This window comes from Pollicipes pollicipes, unplaced genomic scaffold, assembly GCF_011947565.3.
Source record: "Pollicipes pollicipes isolate AB1234 unplaced genomic scaffold, Ppol_2.1 Scaffold_4002;HRSCAF=4701_pilon_pilon_pilon, whole genome shotgun sequence".
NCBI lineage: Eukaryota > Metazoa > Arthropoda > Thecostraca > Pollicipedomorpha > Pollicipedidae > Pollicipes > Pollicipes pollicipes.
This window is the reverse complement of record NW_023596420.1, coordinates 24,449,519-24,472,376: the sequence shown is the minus strand read 5'-3', so window position 1 is coordinate 24,472,376 and position 22,858 is coordinate 24,449,519. Positions and strand designations below refer to the sequence as shown.

General features: G+C 56.5%; 1 protein-coding gene across 1 annotated transcript in view; it reads right to left on the bottom strand.

Annotated features, from left to right (window-relative positions):
• The window catches only part of LOC119094266 (hemicentin-2-like), a 43,746-nt gene that overhangs the window by 5,328 nt on the left and 15,560 nt on the right, over positions 1-22,858 (bottom strand). The window contains exons 2-6 of the mRNA XM_037217340.1: positions 8,944-9,096; positions 7,982-8,191; positions 7,102-7,220; positions 3,041-3,109; positions 2,465-2,618 (exon numbers count right to left, since the gene is read on the bottom strand). Coding sequence (XP_037073235.1) covers positions 2,465-2,618; positions 3,041-3,109; positions 7,102-7,220; positions 7,982-8,191; positions 8,944-9,096 — 705 coding nt within the window. The remainder of the gene's footprint in view (positions 1-2,464; positions 2,619-3,040; positions 3,110-7,101; positions 7,221-7,981; positions 8,192-8,943; positions 9,097-22,858) is intronic.

The window sequence follows — 22,858 nt, the reverse complement described above, 5'->3', positions numbered from 1 at the left end:
GCTGCCACGGTTAAATTTACCATCTATGTTAACATGCCTGAGTAAAAACAATGACCTTAGCGCGCTGTTCGCATCATTTTCCGTGCTTTTCAGGATGCGGTGCCTGAGTCTTGCGGCAGGATCCGGAAGCGGTCTCCCGCCCCCGCAGCGCGGTTAGGGGGGGGGGGGGCGGGGGTCGCGCCGGGCCGGCCGGCGCCGTGACGGCTGGCGGCTCCGCCGGAAGTGGCGCGGGGTGACCTGTCCCGTGGGATCGACGCCGCCTGATGTCACACCGGGGGCGGAGGACCCCGGTGTGACATCAACCGGATGGGGGTGCCGTGTTGGCCAACCGGGCATGGGTGCAAGACGACGTGGGAGGGAGGCTGTTTCCGGGAGTGGTCTCGCCGGATGGGGGCGCGACGTCGGCCGACCGACCGGGTCAGGCCGTGAGAGAGGGAGGCAGCTCCGGCGGTGGTGTCAGCTGAACCTCGTCATCAGGCCCCCGGGCCGGCGCTGCACGAAGGACACCCATAGGCGGGCGCTGGACAGGATCCGGGAGTGGTGTCATCATGCGAGCCGCTCTCTTGCGGGGCCCACCAAAGACGGGCCAGTGAAAAGACAGTCATGCCACTGAACTTCGCAATGGCTAGAAACTTCAGCTGCACGACCGGGTGTTTTGCTTGCTGATTGGTGTTTACGCGACCCCATGCTGCACGACTTACCAGCTAATGTGACCGAATAGGCGAAACGTACGCTCCTACTTTCGTGCGACGTTCTGGCCTCGTCTCGGAGCCGCAGCTATCCTCATATTTATCCAACGCTGACCAATCACCCCGAGTCGCAGCCCCGTAACGGTGAGGACGGCGCAGAACAGCTGCCTGTCGGCCCATCCGTCACGAGCGCATCCGCCTGCTCTCAGCTGCTCAGCTGGACCCATCACCTCAGCCAGGGCAGCCGTCCTCAGCTGCGTCGGCGGGGCCGCTGCACGGTGCGTGATCCGTCCCAGCCGGCGGGACCCCCCTCCGCGACCGCCCTGGGCGGGCCTGACCTGCCGGCCGGCCGACACTAGCCCGGACGAGACGCTGAGCCGGCCGCCGACTGGGCAGGCCGGGCGGGCTGCTTCGGCTACGGTCATGGGCGCAGCGAGCTGGGCACTGGGCGCCTGCTGGGTTGTACGCGGCCGGACAGGGGTGCGGGAGCCGGCTAAACTTTGGCCATTAAGGATTTGCGGGCAGACTTAAAACAAATGACCGACAGTGACCGATGACCCCGACTTCCACTGGCCCTGGGACTAACGATACCAGCTATTTTGATACGGTGCAGGCGGCAGCATTGGTCTGAGAGAGACGATATCTTTAGTTCTGGCGAGACAACATAGCGGGAAAGGAGCCGTGCCACTTTGCCGACAATGACATTAACTGATCGATGCCTGCAGACTCAGCACGTGCCAACGGTGTCAGGGCCCAATGCGTTGCGGAAGAGCAGCAAAAATGCAAACAATCTTAAACGAGCCATGGAATGACTGCACCCGTGCGAGGTTTTGTGTGACGCTGAGCAAACAGCAGCACGTGTGTTTAATCAGCGACAGCCGGTCGTCAGGATGAGCCCTGGGCGCGTGTCTCGGCTATGAGCGCGAGCCCGGGCCAGCGCGGAGCGCCGACACCACGTGGACGTGACAGTGACGTGAAATGCCTTCGCCAGCGGTCGACGTCCACCATCTGTCCCCTGGCTAGGTGCCAGCCGGCCGGGGCCGCGGCCGACCGTCGCCCTGGGCCACGGGGCAGTGACCCGGCCCGGCTCCGTTCTGTCCGCTTGACAGGACCGCCAGGCCGGTGGCGGCGCTCGGCGATGCGCAGCAACGAGCCCCAAACGTCGGCCGAATACCGAATTCTCTCGATCGGGGCCGGCAACGTTCCGACACACGACAGAGGCATTGGGGGCATGGCGGGGGAGGGGGGCACTGATAGTGCCGATGCAATCGTTCTGCTCGAATCTCGACACCTCGGCACACAGGGCAGGACGGGGACCTCGACGCCTAGGCACGCAGGGCAGGACAGGGACCTCGACGCCTAGGCATGCAGGGCAGGACAGAGACCTCGACGCCTAGGCACACAGGGCAGGACAGGGACCTCGACGCCCAGGCACACAGGGCCGGATGGGGGCGGCTTTGAGGCGCGCACGTTGGTGAGCTAGGGGAGTAAGGCAGGGAAGGCAGGGGGTGCTGAAGTCGCAGCAGGCACGTCGCACGGGTATAGATAGCCCTCAGTTCGACCAGAATCGCCCCACAAGCAACGACGGCCGAAACGTGTCCTTAGTTTGCAGAACGAAAGGACACGCAAATGCGCTCAGCAACGTGCAGTTTGGGGTCACCCTGCAAAGTTCAACGAACAATGCAACAGCCGGAATGACATGCCCGTTGCACACGGCGAGAAAAAGAGAGAGAGAGAGAGGGAGAGGGAGGGGGGGGGGGGGGGGGGGCACTTACGGACCACCTCGAGCCGCGTGGTGAGCACGTCCGGCGGACCAATCCCGTTCTGAGCCGTGCACGTGTACGTGCCCGTGTCGTGTGGCTCCACTCTGTCAATGGTGAACGCCACGCCGCGGGACGAGTCCTCCTGCAAAAACACCAGGTCGTCGCCCTGCCGGACGAACCAGGTCAGGTCAGGTCAGGTCATATCAACCATCCGTGTCAAAATTGCACGCGATCCTCGTCTAGAATATTTGCCGGGTCATTCCGTTAACTTTTCCTACGCCAACAATGCCCGTCCGTTGAACTGAGAGAAAAAATGTACCCCGACGAAAGCAAGAGTCCGATGTACTCGCTGATACGGGGGAAATAGAAAGCGAGCGTAAACATGAAACTTGCCAAATACTAACGGTTTCTAAAGCGGAAAATGGTTCTGCAGCACGACAGAGATATTGTGAGGCTACATCACGACTTTCATGCCGTCTCACCGCACGGTGAGTCAGCTGACGCCACAAGCACGACTAGCTCCCCAGCTGGCAAAAGGAAAATTCGCCGGCCGTTTACCAACGACAACAGTTAATAAAGCAAGCATACCTCTGGTAAACTAGTTGTCGCTAGAAAATCTCCGTTGTCAAAATAGGGTCCTTCGGTATCCTCAACACGCTGAAATAAAGCCAAAACACACGTAAAGCGGGCAGCCAACGGACGTAGTCGCGGTCGGTCGGCAATTAGTGAGTGTGCCAGGGCGCGTGCCAGACTGTGCGTGACGACGCCGGCCGGCCGCGGGACTGTCGGGGGCCCGGTGGCCGTCGCGTCAGCGGCCGCGGCAGACGTGGCGCGCCGGCGACGCGCCACCTGATAACCAGGCGGTGGATGTTTAGCCGCGGCTTCCGGTGCGGGGACCAGACTAGCTAGATCATTACCACGGCCATTGGTCATCATGGCGCCCAAATAGATGCATCTCTAGCGGCCGAAGGGCCGTGGCTTATAGAACGATGTAATGACTACGCTTTAGTTTTCTGCTGCAATTAGCGTGAGATGCTTCTCACCGATGACCGGCACGCTTTGTCACTCGCGAGAAAGGCAACCCAGAGTAACTTTTGTAGTTAACAGAGGCCAAGGCCGGACGGCTACCAACACATCCGATCATAAAGCAACATTTGCAAAAATGGATTTGTGCTTTGCAGGAGCAAATCACCTTGTGCATTCACCATTTTGTGCATCAGTTGTGACCTAGTGGGGCTGGATAAGCGAGCACTCTTTCTATGTGCAGCATTGATGCATTAGAAACATTGACAGACCTTGCACGGTGGCTTTAAAGCCACCAAACGTGGCGATTTCGCTCAAGGAATAAATATTTGCTCGGATCTTGGCTGGCGGCCGCCCCTGCCTTGGCACCGAGGTCGACCCTCTGCAGGAGTAAAATGTGAAGTGCAGAGCAGGGATGCCACTTTCTTAAGTCCGTGTGTGGTTGGGTGGGGACAGGGGAGGAACTGAGCCGATGACGCGGAGCTATCCTGACTCCAAAACTCGACTTATCTTTGGATTTCGGTTATTTTGGCTAGCCTCCCCAGTGTCAAAACAAAAAAACTTTATATTTGATCGATATTTGTCGCTGACTGGGAAGGCCTGTGGTCAATGGCAGTGGCTGCGCTAACGGACAGGTAACGCCGGAGGGCATGTGGACCATGCCGAGACTTGCGGCACGTTAGCATCAGCCGCAATATTCTGCCGCTGACCGGCAATTTCACGATCGAATGGCGGTCACGAACCAGCGCTGCTTAGCGCAAGGCATGATCCCAGAATTGTCGAATCGAAACCCCACAGAAGAGGCTTGTTTGAGGACGATAACGAGGATCCTGTCAACACCACCTCAGAGCGCTTAGGCTCTTCAGACTTAGGATGGGACGTGTCACTCTCAGCAAGATATGTCTGATCTGTCCGATCTGATCATGATACTGCCCGTGAACAGCATCGTGCTTGTAAACGGTTTTAACTAAGGCAGGTTCAAGATAATCCCATGCAATTCTAAGTTATGCGCTCTTCAAAACTAAAATTTATCTCATTCCTGACCTAAAAGCACGCAAACTTGTCCAAACCATTTCTCGCCGCCTATTTCAAAATCCCTCAGACGTCCTCAATAGCCATACTGTTCAATTACATAACAATGTCACCATTTACTTATCCTTGTCTGGAGTGCGTCAGCACGAATCACCTTATTAACAGAAAGCAGTTCGATTTCAATCAGCTTGAGCCGGTGAATGCAGGTCTCGATAACAAACCCGTTTTGTGATGCGTGATATAGGCTATTGGACACTCCTTTGAGTTCTAACGGACATGCAGCTGGGAATCGAATGACTTAAGAATAGCGCCGTAACCGAGAATAAGAATACAAGCAAAAGGTATAAATCACGGACAAATAAATGAGAACACCATGACAAAGGCCCAAAACACGCGCGCGTGACAAAAGTCGGGTTTACTATCAGCGCTTAAATAAACAAGCCACCTTGCAACGCGCTGAAGTACTACAAGTGTGTCAGCCCGTCCACCACAGAAGCAATTCTGACATGGCAAGTCTGGCAGGGACTCAGCCATCAAAAGAAGGTTTCATGACGTAATCAAACGATCGTGCATTGAGGAACTTATTTATTACGTAACGAAATTTTTGTTATCTAGAGAGGTCCTTTCACGTAAAGCATAGTTCAGGGTCACAAATGAGCCTTTTCTATTAAAGGTGATGCTTCCCTCCATTTCGTCAAATGTGAAGCATTTGCTTTATGCTGTTAAGCTTCCTGGAACGCCGGGGGCCATCTGGACCATCTTTTGTTGGTCCGATTTGACGTTTAAACTTTTACCTGAACCCCTGTACTGTACTACACATATCGCAGCCTATGTTTTGTTGATCCATCCGTCTTATCTTGTGAGGAACCTGCTAATGCTTGCAGGACTGGCGTGACGTTCGAGATATCGGGCATGACAAAAACGTGACATGTGTACCTACCGGCTACTCTTCTGGTGCGTATGCAACACGATATTAGGTAACGTGTCTAGATGCCTAGAGAAACAATCACTTGCAGGACAGCCAGAAATCTGCATTTCTTTGACCCAATATTTTTTGTTTTGCTCATTTGCATCAGGGAGGGAGAGGGGGGCTCAGAGGGGCATTGAGGGAGCTCAAATGAGCATTGGGGAATGGGGTTCAGCCCCCCAAAGGTATATAAAGTGACCCCTGTGGTGCAGAGTCTGGCACGTCGCGACCCAGCTGGGAGTTAGTTCCACTGTGGGGGCCGAGGTAGTACGAGCATCCCGTGAGCGATGTGCACATGCAACAGAGACCCGCTAGTCGGCCCAGCGGCGCGCGAGGACGAGCGATGGGCGGTGACGCCGGCAGACGGCCGCCGAGCCCCCGTCACTGGCCGGCCGGCGGCAGTCGTGTGGGGAACACGAGCCGGACGGGACAGCGCTGACCGCTCCGCCCGTCCGGCGGAGCGAGCCAGCGCGTCCGACAGTCTCGTGAGTGCCGCGTGCCAGGAGGAAGCACGACATAGCACCTATCGGATGCCAGCGCACGGAGGACTGCGAGCCCCGCGGCTCAGCATATGTGCAAGAGCACAGCTGACGTCACCCCGGCGGCAGCTGCACGCACGAGACATTCCAGACACGGGTCCATACAGGGCACGGGGGTTGGCTGTGAAGTCCCCGGAGCTACCCACTACGTGGAAAACGACTGTTCCAGTAGCCGTTGCATCGCAGCCAAATCATGTCACTGAAGCGTCTACACCATGTGCACAGCGTCATAAATATATGTACATAGGAGCACGCGAACTCATTCCACGTGCGTGAGTATGCTTGGCTAACTTCGGGACTCCCTGGCACGTAACACGTGCGGGTGCTGTAGTGATCAGGCATGGGGCAGGTATCGGGCGGCCCTCCCGGTCCCGGTAGCCGGGTGCAGAAAGGACACATGCTGGGCGCGGACCATTGGGGTCCGTCTGAACGAGTCATCCTGCACCAGACACCTACCGAGATGGCCCGTTGCGGGGCTGGCCCGAGGCAGACCAGCCGGGGCCGCAGGCCACCCCGGGACAGGCGGTCTGTCGGTGAGTCAGTGCTACCTAGGAACTGGTGCGGGCCGGATTGGTGTGGACCACGCGATGGTGTTAGGATGCTTTGATCCGCGTCTTTGAGCCTGACGGTGCGTGCATCGGCAGAAGCCGTCGTGATAAGCCAGCTCTACCTGCGGCCGTCAGTCGGGACTAGGGGATAGCTAAGGTTCATTTATCTGGAAGAGAAGCAGGAGAGGACATCTGGTTTGGAACGATAAAAACGGGAGATGGGGACACACAGCACTCTCCAGTTTGGACCAGGAACGGGGAATGACGTCAGTCACCAATTTGGACCAGGAAACGGGGGACAGGCAGCACTCACCAGTTTGGACCGGGAGACGGGGGACTGACGCCACTCATCAGTTCGGACCAGGAGACGAGGGACTGACGCCACTCACCAGTTTGGACCGGGGGACGAGGGACTGACGCCACTCACCAGTTTGGACCGGGGGACGAGGGACTGACGCCACTCACCAGTTTGGACCGGGGGACGAGGGACTGACACCACTCACAGTTCGGACCGGGGGACGAGGGACTGACACCACTCACCAGTTTGGACCAAGAGACGGTGGGACGCGGTACGCCATCCGCCTGGCACACCAGCTCGAAGCTGTCCCCCTCCGGCACCTGGAAGTGGTCCCTGTCCATCGGGTGCAGCTTGGCCGGTCCTGCGGAGCATGGCACATTTAATAGCCTGCGGAGTATTCAGCACGGTGCAGCAAGGATAAAGGCGTTGGCTGGACAAAGAGACGCATGCAACACTTCGGTCGTCAGGTCTCACGCAACGCCACCCGAAAAGGCAATATCAACCAACAGCATTCATACATACTTGAAATAGTATGAATGCTGACAAGTGGGATGGCCTATCAAATTTGAAAAATTCAACTAGCACGGAACTATGCACTATTTCAAACATTGCCGCATCACTGTATGGTTCCTTTCCTTGTCCTTTGAGCCCGACAGCATGCATCAGTTGCACAAAGAGGCAGATTGCATAAGCTTGACAGGCCGAAGAAATTGAACGGCCAGACGGTCCACCTCCAGCTGCAAATCGCTTTGCACGCGCGGGCACACAACGAGCCCGGATGACAAGATGATGATAAGCTGATGATTCGGAGACGATTACTTTGCTTGGCCCGTGACAAAACTGTCACGCGGCACGTTAGCGGCATTACAGCAGCTCATTGAAACGAGACCCGCTTCGTCCGCATCACAGCCTGGTCACAGGGACAGCCCAGCGACAGGCGCCCGCCCAGCCTCGCTACCGGGGTCATCTGGAGACGAGCGATGAATATAGCCAGGTATGCAAACTGAGAACGTAGGAGGGGACATACAAAAATATTTATCGGCGCTGTCGCTTCACAGAGGGGCCGGAATATCGGTAGGTAAGGAGCCGCCGACCACATCCGAGCTGCACCACGTGACTTACTCTGCACGGTGACGGTGTGATGCAGCTCCAGCGGGTCCGGGTACAGCGTCAACGCGCACACGTACGTGCCGTTATCCTCAGCTTTGACACCTTCGATCAGGAGCTCGTTGTTGTTGCCCAGCTTTATTCGATTGTCCACGGACATCTTGATCACGTCCGTGAACAGTATCATGCTTGGCAGCTTCTTCCATAGTACGACGACGTCAGAAACTGAAACGAGGTACGCATGCTGTCTGTCGGGTATCGTGTACAAGGACTCGGACCACCCTATAACAAAGATCATGCATTATGTCTTCAAAGACGTTCATTATCTTTGTATTAAACATTGCTATAATGCTAGTGAAGCTACCTTAAAACGTATTGAGCAATATCGGCAGTTGCAGGTAATTATGCGGCCTTAAGACCAGCCAGCACCAGCTATGTGTGCATTATTTACACTGTGGGAGGGAAACGTCCCATTATCTATATGTTAAATAATTTAAAGATGCAAACCGTACTTTATGTAATACATTAGAACCCCCCTTAATCACTACTTCTGTTGCTCTTTTGTCATTCAGGCTCCGATCATGCACCTTCTAGCTACGTCCTTCATTTAGAGTAGCATCGGTAGGTACAACCAATTGCGTCTTATGAAGAGCAGGCACCTGCACTAACCTAGATAGATATTATCTTGAAAAAAACCGTTCAATTACATGGATAAGCCTCGCAATTTCTTTACAATTCATTCTTATCACGCAGCAGCCTTGCAAAATGCTCTTATACAGAGCCCCAAATACATTTCAGAGCATTGCAAACCGCTCGTATTTGTATTGCGAACCTCTCGTCGACTTCGAAGACATATCTTTTAGATGCGCCTATCGGCGTGTTCCCTTTTTCTGTTAGAAAGCGGGCAGTCGTTGACCCACCTGTGCCCTCCCACTGGCAGGAATAGCCGCTTACCCACTTGTGCCCCGCTGACCCACCTGTGCCCTCCCACTGGCAGGGCAGCCGGACGTTGTCACCCTCCTGGACTGTCAGCTGCTGTGAGCTGGAGGTGATCTGTACGTCCAGAGGGTAGAGAGCCTGCTCCTCCGGGTACACCAGCTGCTCGTCCTCAGCCAGCTGCGACGCGCCCCCTGCCAAGCAACGGAGCACAGGTCAGCACGGAAACAGGCGAGCACAGCAGATGGAGCACACGTAGGTGAACACAGACTGACATTGCACGTGTAAGACATAGACAAACTACACAGAAAAGGGCACAAAGACTGAGAATCGGAGCGGAAAATAGAAGGACCACATGTGAAAAGCAGACGGAAAGATCGTGGCAATGGAATACGCGGGTGAATGACCTGGTTGGCATTCCTGGCTTCTCTTATTTTTCAAAAATGGTATTCTGGTGAGTCTTGGCTATAATGCGATCACATCCATTTAGCTTTGAAATCAATTCTGGCATATGCAATTATTTCACTTACTTGCGACTTGCCTCACTTACGTATTTGTCACTTTCACATGCGAGCGGCCCCGGACTGAGTGATGTGTAACATAATGACTACCCGCGAGTGGAACACTGCTCTGTTCGTAATCAGCTGAATGAGTCCATACATGCACATGATGAGTAAGGATATACCCAAATGTTGATACAATCTGTAGAAGGTTGCTGATTTTAGATGTGGGTGACTGCTCATAGCCATATATCTTTATGCACGTGTTTAGTATGCATTACTGATGGTGTGGATGTCTTTCGTTTCACTTCTATTATTTGCCTGTTCCCTGCTTCAATTTAAATGAGTTCAAACACCGCCGGACCCACTGCGGCGGCTCTCCACCACAGCTTCCCATCGATCTCTTTTTTTCTTTGGATTGTTTAGAAGGTATCGCTCCGGCATGGGAAAACCCCGAGTGAGAGCTCTCCCGCCCCGGCTCGAGGACATGCATCCGTCGTCGATCGAAAACCTTATCACATAAACCCCGCACAGCAAATAAACACGGATCAGACATAACTGAACCAAGCCGTGCTCGTGATTCCAGAGTGAGTCCACACTTCAGTAAACATTCGAGAGCTGCCTTCATTTAGCCGGGACCTTGAAGAGGTCGCTGTAAAATTCAGAGACGTTGGAGAAGCGTGTTTGTATTAGCACTAGGCGACGAATGGCGCGGGACGGGGACGCAAATCTGATGATCCGTCCCGATGGATAAGACACCCGGAAGAAGCGGAAGTAGGGAAGACGCTTGCGACTCTACCCTAGTCACGACGCCAAAGTCATGTGAGGTTGTTTTTTCCTATGCAGCCCCTTGCAGAGACTTTTCAAAGGAACCAATAACGGCTCCACTGACAGAAAACTGTTTAGCCATTGAAAGCCCGTTTCAAGTTTATGACTGCTTCATAAAACCAGGCCTGGCTGATGGCAGTTCCAATTTCAACACGCCTGCACGACTTATCCCCAGACCTCCGCTGGACACCTGCACTGGACGGTGCGAGTGCGACCGACCCGACTATAATAGACGGTCTGGCAGGCCCCCAACGGCAACACGTGCGGCCGTCTGTATTTTAATATAGTGCCGGGCCTGGTGCCGGCCTGGCCGCGGCCGGCCGCCGCTCTGAAGCGGCTCGGGGTCCACATATCACGCCACAGGCGCGTCCCAGCACCTCTGACTAACGAGCCGTCTACCAGCCCGGCCAGCCGGCAGCCTGCAAGCGTCAGGTGCGGAATTAAAGAAAAAACAGACAAAACGGATTATACGTTTGGAAGACCCAAAGGAACAGTGTAACAATTTTTTCAAACGGCGGAAGGTTGTATACTGCCATTTTAGTAATAATAAAGCAGGAAGACATCACCTTATAACGTGCACATAGTCTTACAACACCATGCACTTATGGTGTATCTCTAACGTCTTGCAGTGAGCAAAAAAACCTCTACCGCACAAAGAATATTCCGTCATCCGTAAAAATAGCCATAAGGTCATTAGTGTTCCAGGCCCTTACGTCGGTTGCGCGTCAGCCAAATACGTTGGTCGTTCTTCTGATAAAACTCTAGCAAAAATGTACCGAAAGAAATGTGCCGCATCTTAAGATATAGCAATCATCAACGATGATGAAATAAGCTCACTTATAACTACTGATATATACATATATATATATATATATATAGATTGTATATATTATACTATATATATATATATACATATTTGATACAATATAACAACCGTGTCATCATAATTATATTAACAGTCTTCCTGAAATAGTTTGTGCAATCTTCGCAGGCGTGTAGCTCAGAAACCAGAAGGCCTTAAGTCTTAAGAAGGGCAGGTCTGTGACCTGCAGCGAGTGATCTCCAAGGAAGCTTTTCAGTCCAAAACCCCGTACAAATGTGCAGCAATCCCTTTTAATAATGGCGAATCCCACATCACATCTTTGATTTTTGATAGCTTGGACCTCCACATAAAATGGGTGCTGCATACTGCGAATAGGTTTGGTCAAGCGCTTAGCACATTTCTGGATTTAAAAAGATCTTTAATGCTTATTCCCTTGCATTCTGGACCAAGAGAAAGGTTTGGACGTACGGCTTTTGGAGGGTTGTTCCCTCGCGATCGTTCATCAACAGCTGCTTGCTAGACGCGGCAGCCGCAGGTGGCCGTACATCAGCCGCCGATCAGGCCCAGCTGAGGCCGTCCGCCTCGGTAACCCGTCCACACGGACGGCCACTGCGCCACGGCAGCCGGCCGGCCCGCCTGCGGCGGCGGCCGCGGCCGATCCGCCGCCTCTGGCAAGGGCAGAAGAGCAGACCCGAACGCTGCGGCTGCGGCTGCGGCGTCACCGCAGGCTGGCGGAGACGCTGCTGACGCCGGCGTGGCCTGCCTCGCGCCGGGACGAGCCGTCCACGGCAGCGGCACAGCGCGCCGGGACGAGCCGTCCACGGCAGCGGCACAGGACGCCGGGACGAGCCGTCCACGGCAGCGGCACAGCGCGCCGGGACGAGCCATCCATGCCAGCGGCACAGGACGCCGGGACGAGCCGTCCACGGCAGCGGCACAGCGCGCCGAGACGAGCCGTCTCCGGACGCGCGGCGGCGTCGCGCGGAAGCGCTGTGATTTACGACGCCGTTGGCGTCTGGACGGGTCGCCGCGCTCGCCCGGGACGCGCAGTCGGAACGAGAGGGCAGCGGCTGAACACGACTGAAGGGGGGGGGGGGGGGCACCGTCAGCTGTGTGGCACCTGCGGTGTGACATACGTGCACCGCGCCGCTGCACGCAGGCTCCACGCCGTGTCTTAACGTGCGGCTGCTGCGTGGGAAATCCACCCCAGCTGAGGTGCAGCCGCAGAGAAAGAGCGGAAGACGCGTGGACGCACTGGTGTGCTTCCGTGAGCGGATGTCACCGGCGCCGTGGGCGGGCTCCGGGTCTGTCCGAGCCAGGCGGACGCGACGGCCGATCGCATCCGACGGGCGCGCCTGCTGTCGCCAGATCGGCTTCTGATTGGTGAAAAGATCCGCACGGCAGAGACTGAGAAGTCGAGATGAAACGGCATTTCTTAATCGTGTGCTAGCTAGCAACCAACTAGGAAAATATTTCGATGCCATAGAGTGTGAAATAATACAAATCTTAAAAAGCGCTAGGACAAGCGGTTCTTGTCAATAATTACACGCCATGACACAGCACGAATAATACGTCGCCACAAAAGGGCTCGCTTCACCAGAATAAAACACGTTCAGTTCAAAGGTGAGCGTCTGATGCTTCAATAGGCACATCATAAGCTACCTGTTTTACTTGCGACCATTCACCATTTTATTTTACCATTTCATTTCATTTCACCATTTCATTTCATTTCACCATTCACAGACAGAGTTCTTCATCTATGGGATTCTTAGAATTCGGTTCTATTCAATCCAATTGTAGACAATTTGGAATTTTACAATCCACACACTGATCTACGCACTCACAAAATGCAAATCTGATCTGGTAACGCTCCTCACAATTAGGATACATCCTGCCACAATCGTGTCAATGTGTTAAAGTTCAAGCCACCTTTAACATGTCCTTAAATCGACATTGAGATCTTCAGTCCGTTTCAAGCCACTTGTTTGTCATTTATCAAAACCAATCCAACTCTTACCCGTGTCATTCATCATTCATCATCTAAATCCATGTACTTATCCCATCTGTATCCCATCCCACTATCCCATTCCTGCAAGGACCTGCCGGGCTTAAGATACCGCAGAGGGGTAAATACCCTCCGGATCACTATCACATCGCAACAGATCACAACGCTGGGAGTGAGGCAGCTAACAGCCCCTGAACATTCTGAGCTTCTGTCCACTTGATGTCAAGTGCCTGACGGCGATCAGGGATGTCGTTGAGATCACGGGCGACACATGCAATGAGCTCATCTCGGCACCTTTAACGTGCAGATATCGCTGAAGGGAGCACTCTGCCTCATCCATTTATGTATTTCGCCCAACCAGTGTGTTGTTCCCGTGACCAATGATAAGGATCAACGCTAGTTGAAAGTCACGATGCAAATGCGGCTCCCAGGAAGCAGGTGCTGACAATACGAATAGGTCTGTTGGCAAGGCGACAGATCCACATTAAGTACGCACGGTCGCCTCCTTCCCGCTCTTCGAGCCGCGGTGACTGAGGGCCGGCTTCCCCGCTCCACCAGTGTTCAGCACCACTCTTCACTTGCTGGATGTCAACGACGGGGCGGCGGCCACGGTGCCCTGCACTGCTCTCCAGCGTCCCGCCACATCGACCGAGCCTCGGTACCAGTGCTCACCACCACTCTTCGGTCTCCACCATCCCATCACAGCGGTGGAGCCCCGGTGTCAGTGCTCACCACCACTCTCCAGTCTCCAGCATCCCGCCACAGCGGCGGAGCCACGGTATCAGTGCTCACCACCTCTCCGGTCTCCACCATCCCACCACAGCGGCGGGGCCTCGGTGTCAGTGCTCACCACCACTCTCCAGGCTCAAGCATCCCACCACAGTGACCGAGCCTCGGTGTCAGTGCTCACCACCAGTATTTAGTCTCCAGCATCTCCAGCCCCGCCGAATCGAACCTCGGTGCCACTGCTCACCACCTCTCTCCAGTCTCCAGCATCTCCGGCCCCATATCGAACCTCGGCGCCGGCCGAGCAGCTGGTGCTCGCCGCCCCTGCTCTGTTTACAGCGGCGAGTGGCGGCGCGTGACCCCCCAAACGGCCGGCGGCAGTCGGGCGGCGCCAGGCCCGCCGACGCGGCTATCCCCGGAGCGGCGTCCGCGGCCTGCTCGCCTCCCGGCCGCCGCATACATGAATGTCGGGGCGACCCAAGCAGCCGGTCACGAGACCTGTTGATCGGGCTCGGGAGCGGCGCGTGACCGACCTGGCCGGCCCCCGCCGCGCCGGCGCGCCGCCCTGCCACGGCCTCCAGCTGGGGCGTCGGCCCGCGGACACTCACGGCTCGAATCGGCCCGACGGATCTCATGCAGCACCTCTTCGCGGACCGCTCAGCGCGTCAGGGCCGTTCGCAGCCGGGGTGCAGTGGCGGAATCTCCGGTTTGATTTGGTTTTCTCCTGTACAATGACTGGATTTCCTCGCGCGTTGTTGTGTGCATTGAGCCGCTGTTCACTATCCGTAAAAGGTTAAGTCCGCGACAAGATGAGATCGAAAGTACCCGCAAATGAAATCAACATCATACGCATCTGTGAATTTTTCGGCGCTACCTCGGCCGCCAGCTGATGGCAATACCGGTGTTGATGCAGGTCTTTCAACATTCCTTATTGTGTCACACCACACCGTCAACATCTCCGCTTGGCTGCCCAGCTGCCTCAGCATGAGCTCTTCTGTCAGAGGACCGACCCTCCTCGCCACGTGCGTCTGGTGACGTATGGCCGGCCGGCCTCTCCGGCGGCACGTGCCGTCCGCCGCGAGCCAGGGAGGCCCGAGCGACCGCGCCGGCTCGCCGCCTGTTTCCACATTCGTCTCCGGCCTGAATGCGAATGACTCGCCGCACTGACGGACCGGTCCAGACTAACAGGCCGGCGCCCACGACCCGGCTTGTGCCGGCGCGCACGTGCGAGCTGCCACGGACCCTTCCCCTCCCCACCGCTGTCGACGCGGTGACACGGCCGCGGCTCAGGTCAACAGCGGACCTGCGAGCCGAACATTGCCGGCTGACCCACAAACTGCGGAGCACAGCTGTTGTTTGGCAGAGCGGAAAGGCGCGACCGCTGACGACCCCATCCGGCTATGAAAGGGGCACTGTCACATGCCTCGTGGCCGCGCACGTGGCATGGGGAAGCGGCTGGTGCGCGGCCGTCCGTCGGCTCTGACGTCCGTAGGTGCTCCTGCGACAGAGACGGACGGGACGCCGTCCCAGCCGCGCGCAGTTGAGCACAGATAGGCCTGCTGTAAACATGTCGCTAACGACCAGACACAGTCGGCAATCTTTCTAACTGGAATCTTGTGCCACACAACTGTTGTATTTGTCGTTGGACCGGGGCCAGGCAGTGTGTAAGGCAGTTGGTGGTTAACGATTTCTGCAAAATTAGGCCACTCCCATTGGAAATCGCGCTTCATCGCAGCCGACGTCTTCGTGATCATTTTTTTCATACAGATCGGACAATGACATACGCCCTCAGCCCCGACCAGACTAACATCCACATAATTATACCAATGAGTTGCACCTTGTTAGCGAAAGATGAGCGTCAACAGAATCAAAGCAAACACATTGCTTTGTTTTTGTATCTCCGTACCTTATGGTATGGAATGCACGGTGAACATCTCCATGCTGACCCCGTTCAAAGAAGCAAATAAGCTATCGACTGATATGCTCTGAGTGCCCAGACCCATGGACACTTAAAGTCACTCCATGCCGTTATTTTTGACAAACATCCTGCCCACGCAACTGTAACTCCTCAACAGCTGATTACAACGGCCACAACCTCAGCCGCAGGGAACGACAATGGCCCGCTTTGGCCTAACAGGAGGGTTGTAATTACTCTGACCGGGGACGCCAATAGGTTCGCTGGTACGCAAATAGTCAGCGGCGGGGAGAGCGGACGCACGTGTTTGTTTGTAGGCACTGTTTGTTTGTCTTTCGGCGGCTGGCCCGGGGAGCACTGAGGATTCGTCCCGGGAACAATGAGGAGTCGTCCCGGGAACAATGAGGAGTCGTCCCGGGAACAATGAGGAGTCGTCCCGGGGAACAATGAGGAGTCGTCCCGGGGGGGAGAGTACTGGGAGACCGTCGCGGGAGCACTGAGTAGCCATCCCGAAGAGCACTGAGGAGCTGTCCTCCCGGGGAAGCACTGAGCCGTCCCCGGCCGTGTGTTCGTCTGCAACATATCTAGGGGAGGGAGTGCCGCCCGCTGGGGCGCGGAGTGTGATCCGCGAAAGAAGAGTGTCGTCTACTGAGGAGCGGAGTGTGGTCGCGGGGGCGGGTGTGGTCCGCGAGAGAGGAGTATGGTCCGCGGGGGGTTGGAGTGTGGTCCGCGAGAGAGGAGTATGGTTCGCGGGGAACGGGGTGTGGTCCACGGGGAGAGGAGTGCGGTCCGCGAGAGAGGAGTGTCGTCCACTGAGGAGCGGAGTGTGGTCCGGGGGGGGGGGGCGGAGTGTGGTCCGCGGGGAGAGGAGTGTCGTCCACTGAGGAGCGGAGTGTGGTCCGCGGGGGGGGGGCGGAGTGTGGTCCGCGGGGAGAGGAGTGCGGTCCGCGAGAGGAGTGTCGTCCACTGAGGAGCGGAGTGTGGTCCGCGAGACAGAAGTGTCGCCCGTGGGAGAGCGGAGCGTTGTGGAGCGGTGTGCACTGGTCGCGGTCGGCTGTCCTGAGCGCGCGGGTCGGCTGTCCTGAGCGCGCCCTGAGCGTCTGACTGGTCTGTGCAGCCGGCCTCATTTGTCGGGGTGATGCCGTAGTGCGAGTTATCGCCTGACCAGCAGCCGGCACCGTCTGACGGGCTGCGGCCCCTCAAGGTCGGGTCAGTCACGAGCACGAGAGACATGGCCATCCCGGTCGTTAGTGGACCGCCGACAGCGCTGCGGAGGGTCGCCCCCTGGTTATGGCGGTAATCAACGGGCTGCAACGGTGTCAGCTATCCCACGAATGGGATTGATCAATTAATATTGAATAACTGCGGTCGTTTCGCAACATTGCGAAATGTCATCGGAATGGCATATGTAGGTCACGTAAGCACCAGCACGACGGACACAAATCGGTTACGCCAACTTTTGGGGCCCTGGTTTACCGGGCTGCCTTGGAATGTTCTACCACTGACGTTCACAGAGCGTGTGGGTAGTCCGTAAATTACGTTAAGAATTTTTGGACTATCTCCAACCCTTTCTCCCCCTGGTTACGCATTGGTAGCCAGTTACGCTGGTGACGCATTGGTTCCACTGGGTTCGCCCCTTACCTGGTTACCCTCCGTTATGCACAACGTATTAAAAAGTAACGCCTACGTGTGGCCCCTAAGTGAGCTGGAGTTGCGAGACAAATTACCGGCGCATTCCGTGTTATGCGAGAAAGCCAACGGCATCCATCTCCAAGGTCTTAATCATGATTTTTCGTCATACTAGAACATAACGTGACTCTATCCAAAACCTCCTCGCCACACTCAGTTACGTTTCCATTTTGCATTATCCCCCTCTCCTCTTCCATGCGTATCGGAGTCAATGGCCGAGCACTGCTCGGGTAACCCTGTGTTGACGCAAATCAACGCACCGAGTGCTCGCTCTAAAATCATGACAATTTCAGGCTAGCCGTGGACACCTGTACCTGTACCCTGGACACCTTGTATTGCACTTTTTACACCAGTCCTTCCCAATTTTCCGGAGGGAGGAAAAACCGTAATGTGAACAACATTAGCCAAATGTTTGTCTTGCATTAACACAGTTATTACTACCATCCAGATTTTCCTGTAGATCCATAATGCGCCTTCTTTCTCTACTCCTTCAATGATGTAGCACGAGATGCTCTGCAATTACAGCAGACAAGTCCGAGGTCAAATGTAACAATCAGATATCATTCCAAAGACAGGAGTGATATCAAGCACCAGTTTCATCCTAGTATTTGCCATGGACGAAGAACGCACGGCTCCTTCCTACGCTGTGCGAGGCTTCAAAACCGACTGCTTTTCCGCAGCCAATCCCGGAAATGGTGTTACAGTTCGTGCCAGTGCCTCCCAAGTCATTCCACTAACGAGTGGCTCCAGGTCCGCCCACACTCAGGAGGATAATCAAACCTCTCTGATTCTCCTCAAACGGACTCATGGGCGCTCGAAGCCTCCCGCGGCCCTCTTCATGAACGGAAGGAGGGAGGGGAGCCTTTCATGAGTTGTGAAAGCTCATTTGACTCTCCGAACACGGGCACGCCCACTCAAAGTACGGGGACTAGCAGCCGTCCGTGCCATGCCAGTCCTGAGCCGTCCCGAGAAGAGAGAGAGAGAGAGAGAGAGAGGAGAGAGAGAGAGAGAGAGAGAGAGAGAGAGAAGAGAGGGGGGGGGGGGAGGGGGAAGCACTGGAGAGGCAGAGTCCAGCCAGGTCCGAGAGGGTGAGCTGGAGGCGGAAGCTGCCGCTGGTACCCGGCGGCCGGCGGCCGGCGGGCGGTGTCGTATTTCAGGGGCGGCAGCGGTGCTCCTCCCACGGGCCGTCGGCGGCGGCACGAGAGACGGCAGTAAAGCGCGGCCCATTACCATCACACTGGCCAGGTGCTGCCGCCGCGGCGCCGCCGTGCAGCGGCACCTGACCTCGGCCGCCGGGGTCAGCCGGGCGGGCCGGGCCGCCGCGACCCCTGCCCCCCGCTGGTCGGCGAAACACCGCCCGGCCGCCGCTATCGCACCGGCCGGGCATTGTCCGGCAGCGGCGGGCGGCCGCGGGTCGCAGGGGTCGACTCTAGCCCAGCGCTGACGCGGCTCCAGCTCGGTCGTGACTCATCACGCAGACCGACCATCAGACGAGCAGCGCGTACTCTTGGGGCCGCTTCGCACCCCGGGATTAGCGCCGCGTTCTGCTCCTCGCAGCCGGCGACGCAGCGGGACCTCGGCCGTTTGCCGCCCGCCTGCGCCCGACCATGGTTTTTGTCACGGGGCTCTGTGCAACCAGTGCTGCACACTTCAGCCGGTGCATCGGGCACGAGGACGAGGAAGCGAAGTGTGCAGACGCAGCACGATGAGCCGTGATCGTCGACGTCTTTTTTACTCTGCTGGGACTGAGTGCGACGGGTCGTCTGCCATCCCTCAGATGGGCTAGAGATGGTCCGAACGGACGTGAGGTATGTCTGACCTGGAGGGAGGGCCTGCATATACACGGAATTCGCTCGCTGCCCTCCAAACGCAAAGAATCACGCATCATCATCGTGCCAGGTACCGTGACCAGCAGCCAGTACAACAGCGACTGCCTCGATTTGTGCGGTGTCTCGGGCTCCGTCGTCCGCGGACTCGTCCCCGACGGCGGCCGCCGAACGGGACCGTCGTCCGGCGCCTGCCGCCGTCTCCAGCCCCGCTCTCCGGGTCGCAAGGTATGCCAAGCGCGCCGCTCTGGCTCGGCCGCCCCGTATCCGGCACGCACCGTCGCGCCTATCATGCGTCTCACGTTTTTACAAGGGCTAGCCGCTCAGCGACGGCGCAGAAAAAGACGGCGGCGTGCCGGCGTCACCTGTGCGGCCCGGTTTCGTTGCGGTGCGTGACAGATGACACGACCGCCGCCCCCCGCAGCTCGTCCCCAAGCGCCGAGGCGCCGCGCCTCGGCGCTCAACGTCTGGTGCGATGGGGCGGCGCCCGCGTGGGGAGATGGGAGGGGGGGGGGGGGGGGAGCGCGTGCGGCTGGCGTCGTCTGCAGCCCAGGACCGGACGGACGGCGACCCGTCCAATCAGCGTCATGACGTGACCTTCAGGACGCGTGTTCTGGCGTCGACCGACGGCGGCGGCGCGGCCGGGGCGTGCCGGAGTCTGCCTCCGTCGAGCCGGGAGCAGCGCGGCGCGGCGCGGCTGCCAGCAGAAGGGATGGCCGGGCACGCCGCCAGTACTGGCCTGGGCCGGGACCGGCTCCAGCCGCTTACAAGGCGATAGGTGGCAATCAACGCCACCGGGCAGGCGTCGAGTCTGCACACCACATCAGCTTACCGATGGGTGACAGCTGGCAGCACTGCCAACGGGAGATAGAGGTGGACGGTTCGGCGTAAGGGACCGCCAGCGGAAAAAAAGAGATGGAGGCTCGGCACGAGGGAGCCCAACAGAAGAAAGAGGTGGAGGCTCGGCACGAGGCGTACTGAGGATGACAGCCCAAGTCCTGTGCACGTCTTTCCTTTGCACGCTTAGTCCCAAGGGCCGTGCGCGGTTTAAAACCACTTAGACAGGACTTCGACGTGAAGAATCTGTTCGGCAAGATGCAGAGGGAGGCCTGGTTTCCCTGGAGGTGCTCTGGTCTGCAAACTTGCACACGAGAGCGGCGTGCGGGGATAAACCGTCTCCGCGCACAGCGAGGGCTGACGTAAGTGTTCTGCACGGTTCTCGTGGCGTCCGGGGGTTTCTTGCGCCTGCTCTCCAGCTGCCCATCGGCAATTCTATCTAAATATTTGCACGGTTACGTATTTCGCTTAACACAGCAGATGTAGCTCTGTAAACCTGCTTCGATATCGCTTACCAAAGGCATGCAGAATGCTTGCTAAATACCGATGGGTTTACCACGGGCTGAGCGAAAACGCATCAGGCCACGTCAAGCTAAGATAAAGGAGCCTCATGAGACAGCGACGTTTCGGCGATCACCGCTGCTGTGACACCGACATCCAAATAAATCAGTTAATGTCACGACCAACAAAAGTCTGGCAGATACCGGCAAATCAGTGGCCACTTGAGTTTGCATAGAACCCGCTGTCCCGGCAGTGTAGACATACCCCGTTAACCCGGCAGTGTAGACATACCTCGCTGGCCCGGCAGTGTGAACATACCTCGCTATCCTGGTAGTGTAGATATACCCCGCTGTCCCGGTAGTATAGACAGTACTGGCGTACCCCGCTGTCCCGGTAGTATAGACATACTCCGCTATCCTGGCAGTGTAAACATACCCCGCCGTCCCGACAGTGTAGACGAATCCCACCGTCCCGGTGGTATAGACATACCCCGATGCCCCGGCAGTGTAGACATACCCCGATGTCCCGGCAGCGTAGACACACCCCGCTGTCCCGGCAGTGTAGACACACCCCGCTGGCCCGGCAGTGCAGACATGTCCCGCTGACTCGGCGGTATAGACTATACCCCGCTGTCCCGGTAGTATAGACATATCCCGCTGTCCCGGTAGCATAGACATTCCCCGCTGTCCCGGTAGTGCAGACATGTTCCGCTGTCCCGGTAGTATAGACATACCCCGCTGTCCCGGTAGTATAGACATATCCCGCTGTCCCGGTAGCTATAGACATATCCCCGCTGTCCCGGTAGCATAGACATACCCGCTGTCCGCATAGACATACCCCGCTGTCCCGGTGGTAAAGACATACTCCGCTATCCCGGCAGTGTAGACATACCCCGCTGTCCTGGCAGTGGCACCCGCCCCGCTGTCCCGGCATCAGGCCTGACAACGGAGCCCACCGCACCGGCAGCGGTCTGGTAAACAGACCCGATGCTCCAACGGTGGGTCAGGTCTGTCGGAGCCTCAGCGGCGGGGTGCGGCCCGTGGTGGCTGCTGTCGATTGACGCCGACGGCTCGCGCTGGTAATTAATTGGGTGACGCGGGCCCCGTCCCTCGGGAGATCCGCCGCAGACGGACGGGATACGGCGCACCCCGCGTCCGCCCCAGCTCTAACGACCTGCCATCAGTTCAGACAGCGGCCAGCTGACTGGTCCACCGTCGACTAGCGGACAGCTGATTGGTCCACTGTTGACCTCACCCGCCGTATGGACGGGTGCCTGAGGAAAGTCGGGCCGTGTCGAGGCGCGCCATTGCTTGGGCATGTGTAAGTTTCACAACTGGGGCACACAGGAGTGTGGTTTCGCCAAATAAATTGGGGAAGCTAAGCAGGTCGAGCGATAAGAAATGCACCGAGGGCGCATACATCCCCAGATTTTAACTACTTTCATCCCAAAGTTGAAGGCGACGGGGTCGCTGTAGATCTTAACTGAATACAAATCTATATACCGGGGAACTATTTTTGCTTCATTTTTGCTCCTTTTTATTTATTTTATGAGCTCGCCGCCGACGCCGATGATTTCACTTTTGACAATTATTTACATAGATTTCAATGCATGTCAAAGTTTGACTCAGGGTCCATCCCTTGAACACCCTACTGCTTCTTTCTTTATAATGCACCCCATACGCTTAAGTTTGATGTGTTCTTGGTATAGATGTTATGCTTAGGCAGGCCTATTCACATCATATACCTCGGTTTTTGTGTTTCTTACGTTCATTATTTACCTGGACCCAAATTTGAGGGAGCTGCTTCGGAGAGTTTTGATATCGGTCTAAACAAAATTATGCCACACCGAACTGCCTTCAGACGCGTGCTTTATGGTGCTTACCTAGGTGTCAAACATTTCGCATGATAGGTGTGACACGTGTTCCATATTCAAAAGCAATTCGTCGTGCCTGATTTTCGCGTTGTATTGCCCGAATTCAAGTATACCGTTAAAATCTCGAAAAGGGCATTTCAGTACATTGTATTTCAGCTCAGAAATCGAAGGTCCTCACACACAGATAAGAGCAGCACAGGAAAATAAAAACAGCTAGATCTTGCAATGTTGCAAACACACTTGTCATGCACATCGGAAGCCTTGGGTCAAGGGGGACAAAAGCAGCTCATGACTCCTGCAAAACAGCTGCCATCCCTGTCAAGGTCAGCTTCGGCGCGACAAAAACCTCGCGATCGTGCTGGCTCCTGACGGGACGGGACATGCGAACTGGCCAAGCTATGTACAAACCGTAGCGGATGCCATGGCGTCGGGC